Raw genomic sequence first — 20,422 nt, forward strand, 5'->3', positions numbered from 1 at the left:
TATAAAAAGTCTCTCTCTCTTCTCTCTCTCTCTTTCTCTCTCTCTCTCTCTGTGTGTGTGTGTGTATGCATGTAGAGGCCAGAGGATGACCTCTGCTGGCACTTTTTTTTTTTTTTTGAGATAAAGTTTTGCACCGAACTTAGAGCTAAGTGACTTGTCTAGACCAGCTAGCCTACCTAGTCAGTGAGTCCTAGGGATACTCCTGTCTCTACCTCCCCAGTGCTGGAATTACAGGAGCATACCACTATTCCTCACATTTTATATGGGTGCTGGGGATCTGAACTCAGGTCCTCACACTTGTGAGGTGGACACTTTACTCACTGAGCCATCTCTCCAGTTCCTACAAAACTAATTGTTAATGACCATCACAGCTGACAATGACTGACTACTTATTTTCTTTTTGATAATGTTGTAAGAGTTTTGAGTATAAGTGTGTAAGACTGGTCTCCTGCCTGAATTTTAGAAATAGGAAGCTGAGGAAAACTGATGGGAAGTAGTTTTCCTGGGAACAAAGCTTGAAAGAGGGCAGCCAGGATTCACATCCAGTCTGTCCACAGTAAAGACCACTGTCCCTACAGTGTGGTGGCTTGGTTCTGCATTACTTTTGGGACAGGAACAATGTCAGCCATGGAGTCTAAAATGTCAGCTTTACTCAATTCATTCTGAGCAATAAGGCTTTGCATTATTATAAAAAAGACTTTTCTAGGGCTGGAGAGATGGCTTAGTGGTTAAGTGCTTGCTTGTGAAGCCTAAGGACCCTGGTTCAAGGCTCGATTCCCCAGGACCCACATTAGCCAGATGCACAAGGGGGCGCATGCATCTGGAGTTCATTTGCTGTGGCTAGAGGCCCTGGTGCGCCCATTCTTTCTCTCTGTCTGTCACTCTCAAATAAATAAAAACAAAACAATTAAATAAAAAAGACTTCTCATATATATGGTGGTAGGTAACCAGAGATGTTGTACAAGTCTTTTCTAGTTAATATTGCTAGAAAGGGTAAAGGCAAAATCCTTAATATCTTGGAATGATGATTTAATGAAAGATCAGTTTTTACCAGAATCAAAACTCAAATAGTAGTTGTTCAAATACAGCTTTCAATAATAGGAATAGTAAGTAAACCATCCTCCTCAGGACTCTGTTTATGTTCAAGTTAAAGTTTTCTAAGAATTCCATTTTTTTTTAGATAGACTCTCTCTAAGTATGGAACTTGTTTATAGCACAGACTAGCCTTGAGCTCATGATCCCCCTGCCTTAGCCTTCTGAGTGTTAGGATTATGAGGATACCACCATGCCAGGCTTTGATGTTGAAAGCTTATGAAAAGCAGAGCTGTTCTATTTGGAAACTTGAATGCTGACCACACTGTTATCCTGGAGCTCCTTCTGTACTATGCACAAGGAGTATTCACTTCTCAGTGGTTTTCTATAGCTTCCTATTTCTAAAATGTAGGTAGGAAACCAGTCTTAAAGACTGATGCTCAAAATTCTTATAACACTGGCAAGAAGCAAGTAAGTAGTCAGTCATTATCAGAAGCCTAATGGTCCAAAGCAATGTGTGAAAGCTGAGGCAAGTTATTTGGCAGTGTTTAGCACATATCTATTAAATACAGAGTTATAATGCAAACCGATTATTGTAGGAATTATGTGCCACAAAATACCTTTGAAACCCAAAATCCAAAACAGAGACATAATGCACATGCTTTAGTCTTTCTTGGATAGCTTAGGAATAGGTGACAACTTAATTGGAACGAGGACTGACATTTCTTTGGCATTTTTGTCTTACATTTTATCAGGATTGTCTTTTTACCCATCAGCCACCAGGGCATAGCTTTATATCCACTTTGCAGATGTGAAGCTGGAGCTTCAAGAGGTCACAAATGTGCCTGAAGATGGGCTAACAGAACAAGTGCCCAAGACCACACAGTGAGCTAACTACATGTCAGGTGGCTGGTTGCCAAAACACAAAGGCTCACCTCTGATCATGTCCATCCAGGTGGGAGTGAATATGGGGAAACGAGAAAGGGGTCCAGGAGACTGGAGAAAAGAGGCTTTCATGGAGGGGTGGGGAAGACAACAGAACACATGAGTTATTAACGTGGCAGAGGTATGCTAGCAGCAACTGGGAACAGAGGGGAAACTGAGGGGAGAACAGGGGCCAGGAAGTCCACCAAAACGAAGTATGCATAAGTTCCTATATGGAGGCTTGTTACTTTGTAAATTAACTTAAATAAAAATACAATATGAAAAACAAATAATGAAGTTCCTTGTCTTATCAAAAGGGTGAGCATGTTGTAGACGCACAGAAACCCAACAAGTCGGTGACAAACACCCTCTCCGAAGAGAAGTTCACCAGTGCTCAATAACTCTCGGAAGCAATGGAGTCATTTTCAGGCAGGATACCAGACTGTGCTATTAAATGCACTGTCACTTAGCATTTACTTTACACAACATAGTTTTTGAAAGGACGGCTCATCTGCAGAAACAGGGTGCAAACATGATTTCTGCTTTTCAACTTGAGCCATGCAGCAAGTTGCTCTAGATTTAGTGCCTGGAGCAGAGATCCGGGACACGCCATGTGGCACGGCCGGGCACTCCACATGACTATGATCCGGGGAGACGAGTTGTTCCATCCAAGTGGTCAGTAACTTGATTTTGTCAAAGCCAATGGAGGAACCTTGTGAGCCGGCACTCTGGCAGGGCTGCTGCAGAGACTAGGCAGATTTATTGGGGTTCTGTTACATGGATAACATGAAGACTGAGCGGTTGATGGCTTTTTGCCCTTGAGTAATTGTTGGATGAAGAGGAGGCCCGTACCAACATAGACCATGCTTAGACGAACGAGAAAAAGTAATACTAGCACAATGGTCAAGTGGTTATAAAATGTATTTGCAAAATGTAAGTATTTTCTGGTCCTTTTGATGCTGTATGGTGTCTTATTCCATGAGTATTTGATTCATGATTAACTCCCAGGTGAAGGCCTACAATACATACATGCACGTGTTTAGACAGAAATTACAGCATCATTTCCCTCCCATTTGTATGCAGACCAAAGTACAATCTTATGAGCATCTAGTTTAGCAGGTGGTCTATGCCCCAGGATGACAACACACCTACCAGGTGTTAAAGCTTACGTCACATTGATTTGAGTGCTAACTGTTCTCAGTTTTTTGCTCATAAACCTCTACCTATGTCCAAAAGCTTATGCTTCTATGGATATGAAAATTCATCAGATCTGATTGTTCTTCAGTAGAAAAGTAGAATTGAGTTTTTTTTTTTTAAAAGTCTCTTTTGTTCATATCATGTCAAGAACATTTGGCAGAAATGAGTCCTTTTTAGTGCATTCCTTTACCACTTATCACCATTGGGGATGACGTTTAAATGACTACCTCTGATTTTATTATTAAAATTCAGTTTGTGGGTATGGCATAGTTCTAAATTTTACCACCAGAGAAGAGGATGCTTTATTTTTTATTTTTAATTTATTAGTTTTCTTTTCAGCAAACACAGGCAGTTTGGTACCATTGTTTAGGCTCATCCATGACCTACCCTCTCCCAATGGCCCCTCCTTGTTGATGTAAATGGGTCGTGCATTGTGGAGTTAGCCCCCAGTTATTGGTATGATAAATGTCTCTGCATATCATGACCCAACATGTGACTCTGACATTCTTTCCTCCCCCTCTTCTGCAAAATTTCCCTGAGCCATGTTGGGTTCATTTTTGGTGTACTTCAGTGCTGAGGTGTTGGGGGCCTCTGAGGCTCTGGCTCTCTGATTTGGTAGGAGTTGATTTTTCTCTGTGTTGGTCTCCTTCCCCTTTGTGCTGGTATCCAGTTCATCGGGAAAACATCATTCTTGCTTGTTTTGCCAATTTTCCTTAGTTTCAGTCAGGCCCCTTTTGAGGTATGATGGGGCAGCTCTCTCCTTAGGATCTGCATCTATCTTTCTTTCCCCAGCACTTGCAGTGCAGCTAGGCGGTCGCCATCTTGGCCGGAAGTCCAGGATGCTTTTAAAATAATATCAGGGCTGGAGAGATGGCTCAGCAGTTAAAAGCTTTTGATTGCAAAGCCTGATGGCCTGGGTTCATTTCCCCAGTACCCATGTCATGCTATATGCACAAAATGGCATATGTGTCTGGAGTTTGTTTGCAGTGGCAGGAGACCCTGGTGTGCCATTATCACTCTATCTCTCTTTTTGCCTCTTTCTCTATCAAATAAATGAATAAACATATAAAAATATCAAAGTCAGACTATAAAGATTGTTTTTTGTACAACCATAATCTTTGAATTTTTTTTTTAACCCAGATAAAAGCTGCCTAACTCTTAGCAAAGGACATTCAATAGCTTCTCCTTAATCAGGAACATATTGTGCTATGGCATGATGAAACTTTTTGTGCTTTTACATTATTTTTAAATCTTATGTTCCTTTCTTTCTTTCTTTCTTTCTTTCTTTCTTTCTTTCTTTCTTTCTTTCTTTCTTTCTTTCTTTCTTTGTGTGTGTGTGTGAGAGAGAGAGAGAGAGAGAGAGAGAGAGAGAGAGAGAGAATGGGCATGCCAAGGCTTCTAGCTATTGAAAACAAACTCTAGATGCATGCAACACCTTGTGCATCTGGCTTATGTGGGTCCTGGGGAATCGAACCTGGGTCCTTTGGCTTGGCTTGCAAGTGCTTTAACCACTAAGCCATCCTTTCAGGACTTTATTTTTATTTGTTTTCTTTTTTTGAGAGCCTTAATATTTGCACATACAGTAATTTAAACACATTCCTGGCCCTTTATCCTTTTTGTCCCCTCCCCCCATCCTCCACCCCGATGATCTTTCAAGATTGTCCTCCCTCTGTTTTGTTGTTTCCTGCCTTTTGTTCATCTCTGACCTCCATGTCAAGATGTTGATGGGCTCAGAACTGTGCTGATCTTGTGAGGGTATCCATAACCACTGCAGGGTCATAAATATACCTATCAGTGTATGTCTAGAAGGGTTGAGCTGAGGGGAGGGCCCTCTAGCCCTTGCTTTGCACATGGGTATTTTAGCTTCTCCAGCTCCCCACATGGCAGGAGCTTCTTGAACTTTGTTTTCTCTCTTCTTTCTGTGGGATCTCTAGCCATGTGGGTGTCTTTCCTTGGCTTTGTACTTCCCTCTATAAATATAATAATTATCCTTTTCAGTCTTCTTTATTATTCAATTCTTTGATTAAAACTAGAAATGAACCTAGGATTTGGGGTTCAAGGACTTTCCTGGAATCCTAGCACCCCGTTACACTCTGGCGTCTACACACACACACACACACACACACACACACACACACACGGAAGTCTTTGCTTCCCTGGAGCTTAGGGGTTCTTGCTCTCTCCCTCTGCCCCTCTCTTTTTTGTATCCATAGATTCCTCTTTTTCCCATTTTCATCCTGTGTTTGCATTCAGTGCTCTCCCATGCTGCCTCTGGTTCAGTGATATTCTTGTCCCTTATACCTGTGAAAATTTTTCTCATCTTTTGGGTTTCACTATTATTATTATTTATTATTATTATTTCAGATCAACATCTGAAAAATGTTGCCAAATTCAAGCATACATTTCCCAACGCCTCCTAGAACACTGCTGTCTGCTCATGATTCTAAAAGTTACTCAGATAGATAGATATTAATGGACCTCCATACTCTTCACAATTCATCTTTCTCTTGGCCAATATTATGAGGCCATTCATTGTTCAATCAATTAATCTGGCTTAAAAAACACAAGGTCATTGTTGAGTTGTCTTTTCTTTAATTTCTTTGACATTTAGGAGATCTCAAACACTAATTAAAACTGCCTATTGCAAACTTAACACATTGCCCTTTTATTTGCATCATCATGGACATATTGTTGGTCAGATTTCTCATCACATCAACTCTGGACCACAAAAACGGTTTTCCATCAAGTTCCCCTGCGATCAGTATTGTTTCATGCTACTGTTCAAAAACAATTTCTGAGACATCCCTGTCGTCTGCATTTTTCCTCATCTCTGGCAACCAAGAGTCTCAGCTGTGTGTGTCTGCTTCACAATGCAGACCTGAGTTTTATGCTGTTTTTTATTCTTTTTGGCATACATCTTCACCATGTCTGCTGCTTTCTCTGAGCTACACCAGCCTGTGTTTACTAGCCTCCACCCAGGAACACCCACATACTCTATTTTCCCATTTCCAACTGGTTCCTGTTCTTCCTGATGTGCCTAAGTTAAGTCCTACTTCATCTGGAAGGGTTTCCTGAAAACTTCAGTTCCTTCTTCAAACTCTGAAGAAAACACCATGTTACCCACTCCAGGAAGTCTGAGGTTTCATAGTCTCTTTATTTTTTTCTTTTGTACCTTTTTATTGACAACCTGCACAAATGTACCCTGATCATAGTCCCTTCCTATCACCATCCTTTGTCCCCTGCCTTCAATGAAATCCTCCTTCCTAAGTAGTCCTTCTTCCATTGTGATAGCATCTCTTTTTTGCCATAAGGATATCTGTTATAACTAATCCAAATGAGCATAAAACACACATAAAAAAACACACACACTTAAGTGAATAAATGCCTGAAACTTCTGAGATATGACTTATTTTCTGTTCTTAAACAGGAAAAAAAATACCATCCAGCCTTTGTCCTGCCTCATTTATGTTACAAAGGGCAACTCAATGGAGAAGGTGCCCAAATGATCAGGGCAGCTTGGCCAGGGTGTAAATGCTTGTTTCACAGCTAGGCTAAACCCCTGCCACAACCTGTTCTTAGAAAATTATGGATTTTTAGTCACAAGTGATTATGAGAAAGCTTATCTTGGAAAAACCATGAGTAGAACTAGAAAAGTGCTGACAAAACATGAAACATTGACCACAGATGATAAGACTCATCTATATGTGAGGGAAAGGTGTTATTTATTATGAAGTCAAATATCTGAAATATAAAATTTGAGTCCTCTGTCAAAAAAGTCTTAGGTACAAATACAGATGTCATCAGGGGTTCTGTTGGGCATCTAGTTATAAGCATGGGCAATAGATTGAGAATGAGCATTTCAAATATTTCTTTCTTTTCCTTTTTTTTCAAAGCAAAGTTTAAAAAGAAAAATCATAGTCATTTCAAAACTCTTCTAGGAATATGCAAGTTCATTAGCATTATCAGATCCTTTGTCTAAGTTCACTTCCTTTTCTATTTTCTGGAGTGTGTCATTTCCTGCCCTTTGTCCATAACAGAATGTTCTGACATTTTGGGTTGGAGCAGAAATCAAATTTCTAAAGGTCCCAATTGTTCAGCATGAGATGGGACCGTGTACATTTTATATGATTCCCTTTTACTGATCAGTTTCAGAGTTTCACTGCTATAGGACTTCATAATGTCAGTACTTTGACGTTACTTCTTCCTAGTCATCTCTGAGTTTTATCTTATACTCCTTTTTCAAAACTATTTATTGCCAGGCATGGTGGCACACACCTTTAATCCCAGCACTCAGGAGGTAGTGGTAGGAGGATCATTGTGAGTTTGAGGCCACCCTGAGACTATATGATGAATTCCAGGTCAGCCTGGGCTACAGTGAAACCCTACATTGAAAAACCTCCAAAAATTATCTGTTTTTATTTAGAGAGGTGGGAGAGAGAGAGAGAGAGGGGGGGGGGGGGAGAATGGGTGTTTCAGGGCCTCCACCTGCTGCAAATGAACTCCAGACGCATAAGCCACCTTGTGCATTTGGCTTATGTAGGTCCTAGGGAATTGAACCTGGGTCCTTTGGCTCTGCAGACAAGCACTTTAACCACTAAGCCATTTCTCCAGCCCCTCTCATACTTTTAAAAATATCAATGCTTCTATCTTAGGAGGTTTCCACAAATTCACATCAGCAAGAAAGTAGCAGAACTTTGCAGATACTTCTAGTGCCTCCCTCATAAATAATGGAAAGTTTTATTCTTTCAAAAACATAGATGAGAGGCTGGAGAAATATTTTAGTGATTAAGGCATTTGCTGGTGAAGGCTAAGGACCCAGATTTGATTCCCTAGTACCCAGGTAAACTAGATGCACAGGGTGGTGCATGCATCTGGAATTTGTTTGCAGTGGCTAGAGGTCCTGGCACATCCATTCTCTAACTGCCCATCTCTTTCAAAAATAAATATAAAAATATTTTTTGAAAAATAGATGAAAGGGTGGGAAGATGGTTGGTGCACAATTTATTTGCTGCCGAAGCATGAGGACTGGCGTTTGGATCCCCCACAGCCATATAAATACCAAAAAAGGCATGGCAGCCCACCTATAAGTCCAGTGCTGGGAGGTGCACACAGGATTTTCCTGGAGCCAAGGACAACAACCTTCTAGCTAAGTCACCATCATTGCCTCCCTCATAAATCGAGAAAAGTTTTCTACTTTTAAAAGCATACATGAGCTGGACATGGTGGTGTGTGCCTTCATTTGCATTTTGGAGGCTGGGGCAGGAGGATTGCAGGTTTGAGGACAGTTTGGGATACTATTGAGGCCCAGTCTCAAAATCCCCAACCCAGAAAGCAGGGAAGTAAACCAACATCCTCACCTCAAAAGACAGATAGTATACTTTGCTCTATTCAGTTCACATATGAGAGAACCATGTGAGTAATGAGTCATTGGATAGGGTGCATTTTTCTGTGATGATTTCAGAGTTTTGAAGCCATATTGAAAAAATAAAAAACAACTGGCTTTCATCCCTACTCATCCTCATCTTTACTATAGGCTGCCGAGATCAGGGTTTGTAGGTTTCAGTTTCCTCTCTGCACCTACATAAAACTTAGCAGATAAGTATTTCACAGCATTTTTACACATATTTCATGTATGTTTCACTCATACTTCTTGTTGATTTCAAAGTTTTCTTTAATCATCTGTACTAGATCTTTATTCTGAGATTAATGACACTGAACTTCCTCAATTTCACTCTCACTGCAGTGAGTTTGAAAGACATAAGCTGTAAACTTACTGCCATTCCCTTCCCGATCACTGTTGATTTGGTAACACCACTTTGGAGTCTTATTACCCTACATTAGGGTTGGATTGGCCATTGGCTGGCTGGCTACCCAGACTTAAGTTAAGCAACACACTGTATTTCTTTGACTCTAGTAACTTGTTCAACCATATGTTTATGATGCATCAATATGAGAGTGTGCTCTAAAAATTGCATGGAAGAGGTACCACGGTTTCCTTAGGCAGCATGATTTGAGATCTATAAGTGATATGTGAGTCGTTTGCTATTATATTCAAAGACTTAGCACTCAAGACCATGGTGCAGGTAGTGGAGCACCAAGGAGAACTTCAGAATCAAGTTGATCATGGAAACAGCAGTAAGAGATCCTGAGCTGCTGGGTCAAGTTTTACTTGAAGACAGTCCCATGTTTGGGCATGTCATTTTTGTAAATTAGTATGTTTCTCATCTCATTCACTCTTTCAAATCTTGTATCCCCAAGTTCTATAGAAATTATTAATAATTACAGCTAACACAAGACAGAAAAATTTACATCTTGATGAGTGCCATTATTATAACATTATTATATTGTTAGTGATTTAAATTGATGAAAACAGAACTGTAAAATGGGAATGGGTAGTATGGAAAATGACATGGATGTTCTTTTAAGAATTCATCATAATACTTCATTTCCGTATATATACTTCAAATGAATGAAACTCAAATAGATACTTGTATGTCCATTTTCATAATAGGAATATTCATAATATCTCAGAGGAGAAAAAGCAAGTAGGATTTTCAGTGATTGACGGATAACCAAAATGTGGTATATATACACAATAAAAGATTATATAGTCTTAAAATGAAAGAAAAATATAACATGCTACATGGGTGGATCGTGAAGACATGCGAAGTGAAATGAGCCAGACACAAAACATGGAAAAACAGTTGATTTCACACAATACCTAGATCAGTCAAATCTATACACAGAAAGGAAAAGGCAATTTCCAGGTGCTCAGGAAAGACATCAGGTGTTACTGTTTATCTATCTAGAGTTTCAGTTGAGGAAGAAGGGATGTGCTGGAGATATTAACCTTGTGGTAATGGTTGAACTCCCATGTGGATACATTTAACAATAGTGAATTGCGTACTTAAAACTATTTTGTAATAGCTGGAGTCAGATATGCTCCATGGTAGCCTCTGCTCTGCCATCTTTTCCCTGTCATGCTGAGACTTTCCCTTGAGATTGTCAGCCTAAATAAACCCTTTTCTACCACCAGGTGCTTTTTGGTAAGCTGTACTGTCCCAACAACATATCTGAAATGGTAAACTGTGTGTTACTTATATTTGATCACAATTAGGGTAAAGAGTAGTAAGCACTAAATGTGTAACAGTGATTATTTCTGGAAGCAAAGTTCTTGAGGTCTTATCTATGTTTAAAATTTTATTTCCTAAATGAGATGGTTAATTATGGAACCATACATTACGTTATTTGTATCTGTTATGTCTTTGTAACTCAGTAAATTTGAAAAATTGTTAAGTGAGAATAGATTCTTCTGGCTCTTGTAATCTCAGAATAGACAGTTTGGATCAATCTTCCTTCTGCAGACAACTAAATCCTTGGAGGAGAGAGGGAACATAAATTTTCTGAAGAGCATCAATGATGTAATGTGATGTGAGGAATGACGTAGCAAAGATGTGAGGGATTGTGCTGAATGTGGTCATCCCAACATTTGGTGCTCCTTTTCTTGGGTCTGGGCCACTTGTTTTCTGATCTGCGACACTTGGCAAAGAGCTGAATTGTGCTTAAAGAGAGCAGCATGAAGGGCAGTAATACTTGGGTTTGCACCCAAGAAATGGAGGTGAGCCAGAGAAAACTGAGCCAGCCTCACTATCAGTAAACAGGTCAATTAAGCCACTTTTGGTAATTAAGGTCAATTTCATGATCACAAAGGCAACAATCCAGACCAAAATACTAGTTAATTTGCTTTCTAGTAGCTGGTAAAAGGAATAACATATCAAGAACAATTTTATACCAGGGAGGTGAGTCTAAATTAACATTTGAAATTGGCCAATGTAGACTGTCAATTATTATTATTATTATTATTATTATTATTATTTTGTGTGTGTGTGTGGTTTCACTTTTTTGAGACTAGGTATCTTGTTGACATGGAACTTGCCAAGTATGCTAGACTGGCTACTCAGCAAGCCCTAGGGATCCAAATGTCTCCTTCTGCTTAATACTGGGATTATAAATTGCTACAGTGCCTGTTTTTAATTGTTATTTATTTATTTTTAAAAGTAATATTGGGGCTGCAGGGATGGCTTAGTGGTTAAGGTGTTTGCCTGCAAAGCCAAAGGACCCAGGTTGTATTCCCCACCACCCACATTAGCCAGATGCACAAGGGGTTACACGTGTCTGGAGTTCATTTGCCTTGGTACACGCATTCTCTCTCTCTCGCCCTCTTTCTCTGATAAATAAATAAATAAATAAATAAATAAATAAATAAATAAAATACTTGAAGTAACATTAGTCCTGAGGACTAAATGGAGGTCCTCATGTTTGCAAGGTAAGCACTTTACTGAACCCAGGCACATTCTGAATTAGATTCACAGCAATCCTCCTGCCTCAGCTTCCTGAGTGCTGGGATTATAGATGTGAACCACTATATCCAACTAAGGTGTGCATTTTTATACATGTATGGTATGTAACTATAAAATGTTTAAAAAAACAAAACAAAGAAAGAAAAAAATACAATTAGTTGGCTGGGCCTCTGTTTTAGCTGAAAAGTGCAATGCTCACATGCAAAGTTCTCAGTAAATGAGCATGCTGTGAACATGTAGCTAAAGGGAAACAAACCGCACTTTTCAACTGAGAATCTAGACAGATAAATTCTGAAAAGGAAATTCCAAAATGAAAATTCTATGCAAAATGACTTCACAATGAAAAATTTCAAAGTTAAATTTGAGAAAATTGAGCTGCTGTTTTGAATAATTGGGAGATGGAGTTCAGTCTTTAAGGATTTGAATGCCCAGCTGCCTGACTTATTAGCTAGCAGTACTCAAACTTGCAAGATTACTCTATTGCAGAGTGGGTAGACCAAACAGTAAAGTGATGTAGATTAACCTCTGAGTGCTTGTCTTGGTGCTCCCAGGGCTAAGATGAGTTCTGCTTGTCTGGAAATGGTAAAGTGTGATGGATAATGACTCGAGAAACCAGTAAGGCTACCAGTTCTGACAGGAAAGGGACTGGCCTATTTGTTCATGAGGGAATGGATGTGCATATCTAGAAAACTTAGAGGAAAAGCATCTTTGAGGAAGCAGCACATACAGACACAAGGTGTAATGGGTAAGTTCTGTTGTCAACCTGATCTGTTTAGGAATCCATAGACATTCCTCTTGGTTAGGTCCCCAAGGTTGCTTCCAGGAAGGATTGACTGAAAAGAGACCCTTCCCCAAAATAAGCCCTTCCCCTAAAATGGGTAGTCCTGCTGGAGGGAAGTTTATCTAAGGAAACTCTCAGAGAAAAGGGCCCCTTCCTCCTGCCCAGCTGCCTGTGTTGCTTGCTGGTGAGTGCCTTCACCCCTATTCGGGTATCCTTTGTCAGCACTGGAACCATGAGTCCTCAGCCTTCCAGCATGGATTGAAGACCAGTGGCTCTCCAGGAAACCTTCAGTGATGGATTGGGACTGCTGAGGCATCTAGGTATGTGGACTGAGCACTGCCTCTGACTCTCAAGCCTGCAGACATTTTGTGGACCGCTATAATCTAATGCAATAAATTCCTTTGTTGATACAATTCATTCTATTGGTTCTGCTCCTACAGAGAAACCTGACTAATACAAGTTTTGCCGAGCATTGTGATACCTGCCTGCTTCTGGCTATGTGACTTGTTCCGTCTACTTACATGGCCCTGGCCCACTAGATGTTCTTTGGGGGGGGGCAGTAAAATAATTCTCTTTATTTTTTCTTAATTTTGGAGCATTGATTGATGCTTCAAGTGAAACCCTGTCTACCTTTTCATCGGAACTCATGAGAAAATATGTAAAGTGGGATGTACCAGAGGTTAGGGGAGGTTTAACTAGTGAGAGGGAGAGAAGCAGCAGAATGCGACAGCCTGCCGCGGTAGGGTACAAGTGAGCTGCCACTTAAGCAGTATTTCGTAAGCTCCAGAGGATGGGATGAGTGTGTGAAGTGCTGTCTTGGGGACATGAACTCTCAGTGGCTGGGGTTACCTGCACAAGACCTACACTATCAAATGCCATCATGGACGATGGTGGAGTGCCCCCAAATCGCACTGAAATAGAAGAGTGACTAGTTTGAAAGAAGAAGGGGGGTCACTGGGATGGAATGGAGGAGGGGGTACAAAAGAAAGTAATAAGAGGGGAGTATGCTTAAAAACCCTATTAGGTACATGTATGAAAACTGTCAATAAAAAAGTTAAAAACTTCCATTGTGGATGGAGAGGGGACTTATTAAGCCCCACCCCCTCCCTCAGGAGTTATTGGTAGTTAATGGTTGCTAAGGGAGAAGGAGTCACTTCTTTTTCAGTGGGCTAGCCCTGATGAGTTGCCAGTATTCAGGCAAGCAACCCTAGTTGAACTCAGGGGGCCGCATATATACAAAAAGACATGAAAGCAGGAGGGGAACTTTATGGGGTGAAGAAAAGAAGAGGTCCATTAAGACTGGGAAGTGGGGAGAAGGTAATGGGAGGATGAATAAGATCCAGATACAGTCTAAATATGTATGAAATAGTAAAGAATAAACAAATCAAATTTAAAAAAGAATTAGTCACTTTTGTTAGAGCAATGCCAGAACACCACACTGACTCTATGAAGAGATCATTTGAAAGCTGTAAGAAGAGAGACTTTCTGTCCCAGATAGGAGGGATTTCTTCACTTGGGAATGGTTCTTGAGAGCTGTGAAGTACTCTTTGGTAGAAATGGGAGAGAATTTGTTTTCCTTACAACTGACGTGCCTGTGACACTTTCATAACACGGGGATGCAGGTTTCTTAATTCTCTTTTTCCATTTGAGAGAGCTGGTTGCAAAGAGGAAAATATTCTGCTGAAAACTCTTGATCATGATGAAATTATTTAATTTAAATGAGGGATTTTAAGCTAATATTTTAGAGAACATAAGAATGCATTACCTCTACTGGTAAATATGGCTGAACAGGAACAACATTATAAATTTCAGCAAGAAGCAATTTTTAAAGGTCTACTTTAAGACAATATATTATCCCTCTGAACATACGTATTTACTCTTGGGAGTTAAATTGCATTGGAAAGACAAAATATGACTCTACCCACTTAAGTGTTAAAGTAATTGATATCTGATCCAGAAAACTTTCCTATTAAACATTACTAAGCACAGATCTATTACTGAATATTTATTTATTTAGCAAATAAATCTTGATATTTTCATCAAGAGGAGACAGGATATGCTTATTGTATTACTTTATTATTATTAAAACACAACCACATAAGAATAAGAAATGCAGAGAATTGCATTATTTCATTGGAATATATGAATAAAAATCACAAGCAAAATCTTTATAAATGAAAACATAATAATTCTGTGGCTGGTGAATTATTATCTGTTTTATATACCCTGACTACTCTGCATTAAGCAGACTGGATTTTTTCTTAAATAAGAAAAATGGATTGCTTTACTATGAAAAAATCAGTAATTTTTCTCCATGAAACACAATGCAATACAGCACTATTATAATATGACTCTAAGGTTATGTGGGTCTTACCACATGCCTGCCATAGAAAAGGTATACCCTAAGCCCCTGTGCACATACAAGGTGATCTCACTTTAACCCTCTCCCACCCATCTCATGAAAAGTGTAAGGGAAGTTCCAGTATCTGTCACTGAGTAGGATTTCTTGTCATAAAAAAAAAACTTGTAAAATTAATTTCTGATTTAGTCAGCTTATTTAGCAAGAAAGTTTTAAAAATTGAACTTGAACTTCAAAATATTTTGAGTCGAACTTATTTCTAGTCCCCCCATTTGTTTTTCATGTGAAAACCCCTGGCAGAGGTGACTGGCGATGCACTGGCTGCAGAGCACACACTGCTGGGGCCCTCCCTGCTCAGGGCCAGCCAGCTGCTCCTGGGCTTCCTGCACTGTCACGTGACTGCGGAGTGAGGCTCTCAGTCCCAGCTAGGCTTCATGAAGGTGACCCAGAGCTGGGCAGAGCTTCTTAGCCACAGGTCTGTTTGCCAGTCTCCACTGGCAGAAAGAAATGTGCTGGTCTCCAGGTTTTAATGATTACAATTACTTCTCCAGCAAAACTTTGATAGGTAGACTCATCCTCCAAGATTTCTGAGGCAAAGATATGATCTCAGCCCTATGGATTGTTTAGTTAGACAATGTCTATAAAATGAAAACTTTGTAATTATATGTTATCTCCCAATAGTGCCTCTCTCCTGAAGCATTAGCTTTTGGTAGGTAGGTGCAAGTGTGTTTTTGACAGTCTGATTGAAGCTGCCTGTGGAAGGGAGCAGGTTCTGTATACATATCTGAAGAGTTTAGGAAAATACCAGGCACACTTCAAACTCTTATTCAAAAGCAGATGGAGAGATGGAGAGATGGTTTAGCACTTAATGAACTTGCCTGAAAAGCCAAAAGACCCAGGTTTGATTTCCCAGGATCCATGTAAACCAGATGCACAAGGTGGCACAGGCATCTGGAATTAGTTTGCAGCAGATGGAGGCCCTGGCATGCCCATTTTCTTTCTCTGCCTTTCCCCTTCTCAAATAAATAAATAATTAAAATATTAAAATAAAAAAGGAAATGAAAAAAAGAAGGTGATGATGAAAAGAAAGAGGGGTATATGTACAAATTAAGTGGAGTTGAAGATGGTGCTGGCTGCATATCAAAGTGATAATTCAGTCATTAGAACTGAGTGATAAAAACCATGTACAGTATAGAAGTATAGAGTAAGATGTCATCATACAGTTTTATGTTTTCACTTATCTCTTGTGAAGTCATCCCTGATGCACCAAAATTTATTGAAAAAATAACTGAAATTTTTTTCATCAGAATAGAAACTTATTAAATTCCATATACAAAGTTAAAGGGCACATCCTGGTTTTGGAGAAGTACCAAAAATAAAAGAAGAAGCAAATGGAAGCAGGGACAAGGGAAAAGAGGGTACCAACACATGATGTATCCATATGAAATATGTGGTTAATAAAAATAATAAAATATTTTTAAAAATCCAAGGTAATGATCCATTTTGTATGACTCATTTCCTAGCTGCTACTACTTGTGGCTTTAATGATTGCTCTGAATATTTCTCTGCACCTCATGGGAGAGATTTCCAGTTGTTAAAGGAAACACTGACCTTCCCCTTCCCTTACTTTGTGCCCCACTTACCTCAGACGTGCTGGGAAAAGACCCAGAGACTGAGTATACCACTAGTAATAGGCTACAAAGACTTGCTTTGCCTTCATCTCAACAAATGAAACTGAGGGAAACTCCTTTACTATTTGCAACATAGACAAATAACACCACCTATTTAACAGTATTGTTAGCTCAAAGCATGATTTCCACATCGAAACAACCTTAATAGTCCTAAAGCAATTTAAATTCTGGGCTGCCTTGTGTAACTCACGTTCTCCCTTTAGAAGTTGTATCTGTCCTCGCTAGGTTCTCATATCACACTGTCATACTCTACCAATTAGTAATTCTAAAATAATATAAGCCATCATTAGTAATGTATAATTATCTTCCCTACAAAAATATAAGATGCTTTAGCACTGATTGTCTTGTCTGCAGATCATAACTCAACTTGATAACAGGTTTGATGGAGTTACATGAGACACAAGTCTGGCTCATTAATATTATTATTGTTTTGAAACTCTTAGTGGCAATGATTAATTAATCATCATGGCCTCCCTGCTAAGTAGGTTAAATATAACCAAACACCCCGCCAGAAGAGAAATTGGCAAACTGGCAATCTCCTCATTGAGCCCCTCTTTGTTTGCAGAGGAGTTGAAATCAGAAATAGGAACAGCTGAATTGAGTTCATTTTGTATGACACTAAGTAGCAATGACCTGTATGTGTTGCTAGTGATAGCCCTTCAAAACAGAAAATCCTTAAAGCAAAAGTCTGAGTTCTGAGAAATATTTCCCAGCTTTTTAATAAAATGTTCAAAGTAACTAAATCAGCACCAGTGGGCATCATAATCCTTATTGTGTACTCATTGCCCCATCTTTGCCCTCAAATTCCCTGGTTCTCCCACCACCAGTTGAGTTGATTTGGTATCTTCCTCTGAAGTGCTTGAGCAACTGTGGTTGAACATAAGGAACCCATAGGCCCATAAGGCTGGAGGGCAAGGACGTGGTCTAAGGACTGCCATCACTAATCTTGAATGAGTCTTTTAGACAGCCTTTCATCTTCTTTGGTTCCTGTTTTCTTCCTTCTAGTGAAACTCACCTTACCTCATAAATTATGGGGATAACAAGAGAACAAATGTAGAGTGGCTCTGGTACTTTAAAAATGATCAGTAAAAGAACATGTTATTATTAATCCTGTAAATCAATGAATCAGCCTCAAAGATCGGAAAAGAGCAAAGAATCATTTTTTTTTTTTTTGAGGTAGGGTATCACTGTAGCCCAGGCTGACCTAGCATTCACTATGTAGTCTCAGGGTGGCTTGGAACTCACAGCAGTCCTCCTGCCTCTGCCTGCCAAGTGCTGGGGTTAAGGGCTTGTGCCGCCACACCAGGCTAAGAATCATTCTCTCTTTTTTTTTCCCTTTTTAAAAAGATTTTATATTTTTTATTTATTTATGAGAGAAAGAGAGAGACAGAGAGAGAGAGAGAGAGAGAGAGAGAGAGAGAGGGCGAGAGCAAGAGAGTGAGAGTGGAAGAGCGCACACGAGAGCCTCGAGCTACTGTAAACCAACTCCAGATGCTGTGCTACCATGTGCACCTGGCTGACATGGGATCTGGAGAACTGAACCGGGGTCCTTAGGCTTTGCAGGCATGTGCCTTAACCACTAGGCAATCTCTCCAGGCCCTAAGAATCATTCTTAATAGGAGGCTGGAATACTAAGTGTGTGTAGCTCCAGATCCTGCTTAACAAGGTAGTCATTGCTGAGTGGCTCATATATATAAACTTCCTGTTTATTCAAAATAACACTTGGCACACAGTGGGAGGTAGTCAGTTTGGAAACAGTGAATATAAACATACTTCTAAAGTGAAGGAGAGAGATAAAGGATGTCAAGAATGCCATGTTGTGATTTGTCTCTCATAGGCTCAAGTGTTTGAGTACCTATTCTCCAGCTGGTGACACTATTTTTTTTGGAGGGGGGGGGTAGGATTGTTGAACTTTAAAAGGGCAGGCCACAGCAGGAGGAAATAGGGTGCTTCAGGGTGGACCTAGATGGGTATAGACCTCTGCTTCCAGATCAGTTCCATGTGATGAAAATGCCCCACCCTAAGCTCCTGCCACCAAGACTTTGGCACATGCCTTCTGGCCATGGTGGAGGTGGACTATAGTTCTTGAACTATGCCTCAAAAAATAAACTTCTGCTTCTGGAAGTTGCCTGTCTCAGGCTATCTAGATCTCATTTGGTTACTGGTGAGTCAAGAACATAGAGCAGAGAGGTGAAACTGATGATGGAGGAAAAGAGAAGCAGTAGACAGACACTATGAAAGAATCTATCTCCAGAAAAACACTATAATCTTCTACTAGGGAGGAAGCATGTGGATATTTTACTGCAGGTCTTTCCTTCATTTTTAAATTTTTTTCGAGGTAGGGTCTCGCTGTAGCTCAGGCTGACCTGGAATTCACTGTGTAATTTCAGGCTGGCCTTGAACTCTTCGATCCTCCTACTTCTGCCTCCCGAGTGCTGGGATTAAAGGCATGTGCCATCATGCCTGGCTCATTTTTAAACCTTAGAATTTATGGGTTTTATTCCTTTTCTCTAAAACACAAGAAACATGAAAGCTCCTGGAACATTATGCTAGAACGATAAAGGCCAACTCTACCTAAAGCTTTCAAAATAATTTCCCCCCTTTAGCGCAACAGATTAAAACAATATATCCAAAATAACAGGCAAATAAACCAGAAAGGGTCCCACACTTGTTCCCATGGCAGCAGGGATCGAAGGTAATCTTACCCGTGTAGATATAATCCACATAAGCAGGGTGAGTTTTGCTGAACACCTCCTTTACTTTTTCTACTTTGTCAGCTCTTATTTTCATTGCGAATGGTGTGTACATGACGGAAAAAGCTTCAGCTCTGGTGATGGCTTCTTCAATCATGGCCTGAGAGGAAACGAACCACCCACTTGGCATCAGTAACAATATATGACTCTTGGAGAATGTAAAAAGAATATAATTGCCTTTATGGATGATTTAAAAATCTATATACTGTACTGCAAAGATAAACATATTTCAGTCTTAAATATTCATTAGAACAAAATTTTAATTAGTTCTGGAAATACTATTTCATGTTAAGAAATCTAATTAACTGAAGTGTGTAAACAGCCACCTCTACCCATAGCTTGTCTTAAGATAAACAATAAAAATCCCGTTTTTCAAGGTGTCATTTCTTTAGCAGATTTTAAAAAAAGATCAAATTCTTAAGTCCAGCAGTATAATGAACTTACTGGTCACCAGACATTCGTGATCAATTTATACAAAACCCCTGCTTTGTAAAAGTTGTATTGAACCATCTGAAGTTAGTTGGTTTTATTTTTTTTTTTTTCAAAAGGCATAGGTTGGTGGATAGACATCACATTTTTCTTCTTGCAGTATTTTGGAGAACCCTTTGGAGGAAGAATATTTCTCAACTTTCTCCCAGAAAAGTAAGCATCCCTTGCCTGCAGATCACAGGTGACATTTGAGATGGAATAGCACTTTAAGACATTGCTTCAAATTAGATTTGCCCATGTACCATTCCTATTCCAGCCCTGCCTTCACCCTGAGCTTCCTGTTTTAAATAGGCCCATTACTACTTGTAACATACAAGTTATGTAGGAAGTTTTTCTTTTCCTACAACTTTTTCTTCTAAAGGAGGCTTGAAGGTTGAATAAAAAGTATGTCTACAGTTATCTCAATTTTTCTGAAAACAGTACAAAGAGATATATTAAATGTCCTCCTGTATTTATAAAATAAAAAGTTCAGACAACTATGAGGGCCTACAACAAAGGGGGTAAAAATTAGATGGAAACTAATAGTGAACCTAACCACACAAAATGCTTAATGATTTATATCATCATAATCATTGCATTTTGGAAACATTAGTAAGGTTAAAAGAAATACATGGTTGACCTTAAAGCAAGCATCCTAACTGAATCTATGCATTGTCCACTCCATTTTTCAGTGACTTCAAATGGCTTCTATGATCATTTATGATGTGTATAAAAAGAGAGCTGTGTGTGTGTGTGTGTGTGTGTGTGTGTGTGTGTGTGTGTGTAAGCCAGAGTACAGCCCTAGGTGTCATTATTCAGACACCAGCCACCATTATTTGTAACATTATTTGTATTTG

General features: G+C 39.6%; 1 protein-coding gene across 2 annotated transcripts in view; it reads right to left on the reverse strand.

Moving 5' to 3' along the window:
- The window catches only part of Spata16 (spermatogenesis associated 16), a 333,223-nt gene that overhangs the window by 55,753 nt on the left and 257,048 nt on the right, over window positions 1-20,422 (reverse strand). For both annotated transcript variants that reach the window (XM_004652337.2, XM_045130002.1), the window contains one exon: window positions 19,050-19,197. In XM_004652337.2, coding sequence (XP_004652394.1) covers window positions 19,050-19,197 — 148 coding nt within the window. The remainder of the gene's footprint in view (window positions 1-19,049; window positions 19,198-20,422) is intronic.

Source organism: Jaculus jaculus, chromosome 11 (assembly GCF_020740685.1).
Source record: "Jaculus jaculus isolate mJacJac1 chromosome 11, mJacJac1.mat.Y.cur, whole genome shotgun sequence".
NCBI lineage: Eukaryota > Metazoa > Chordata > Mammalia > Rodentia > Dipodidae > Jaculus > Jaculus jaculus.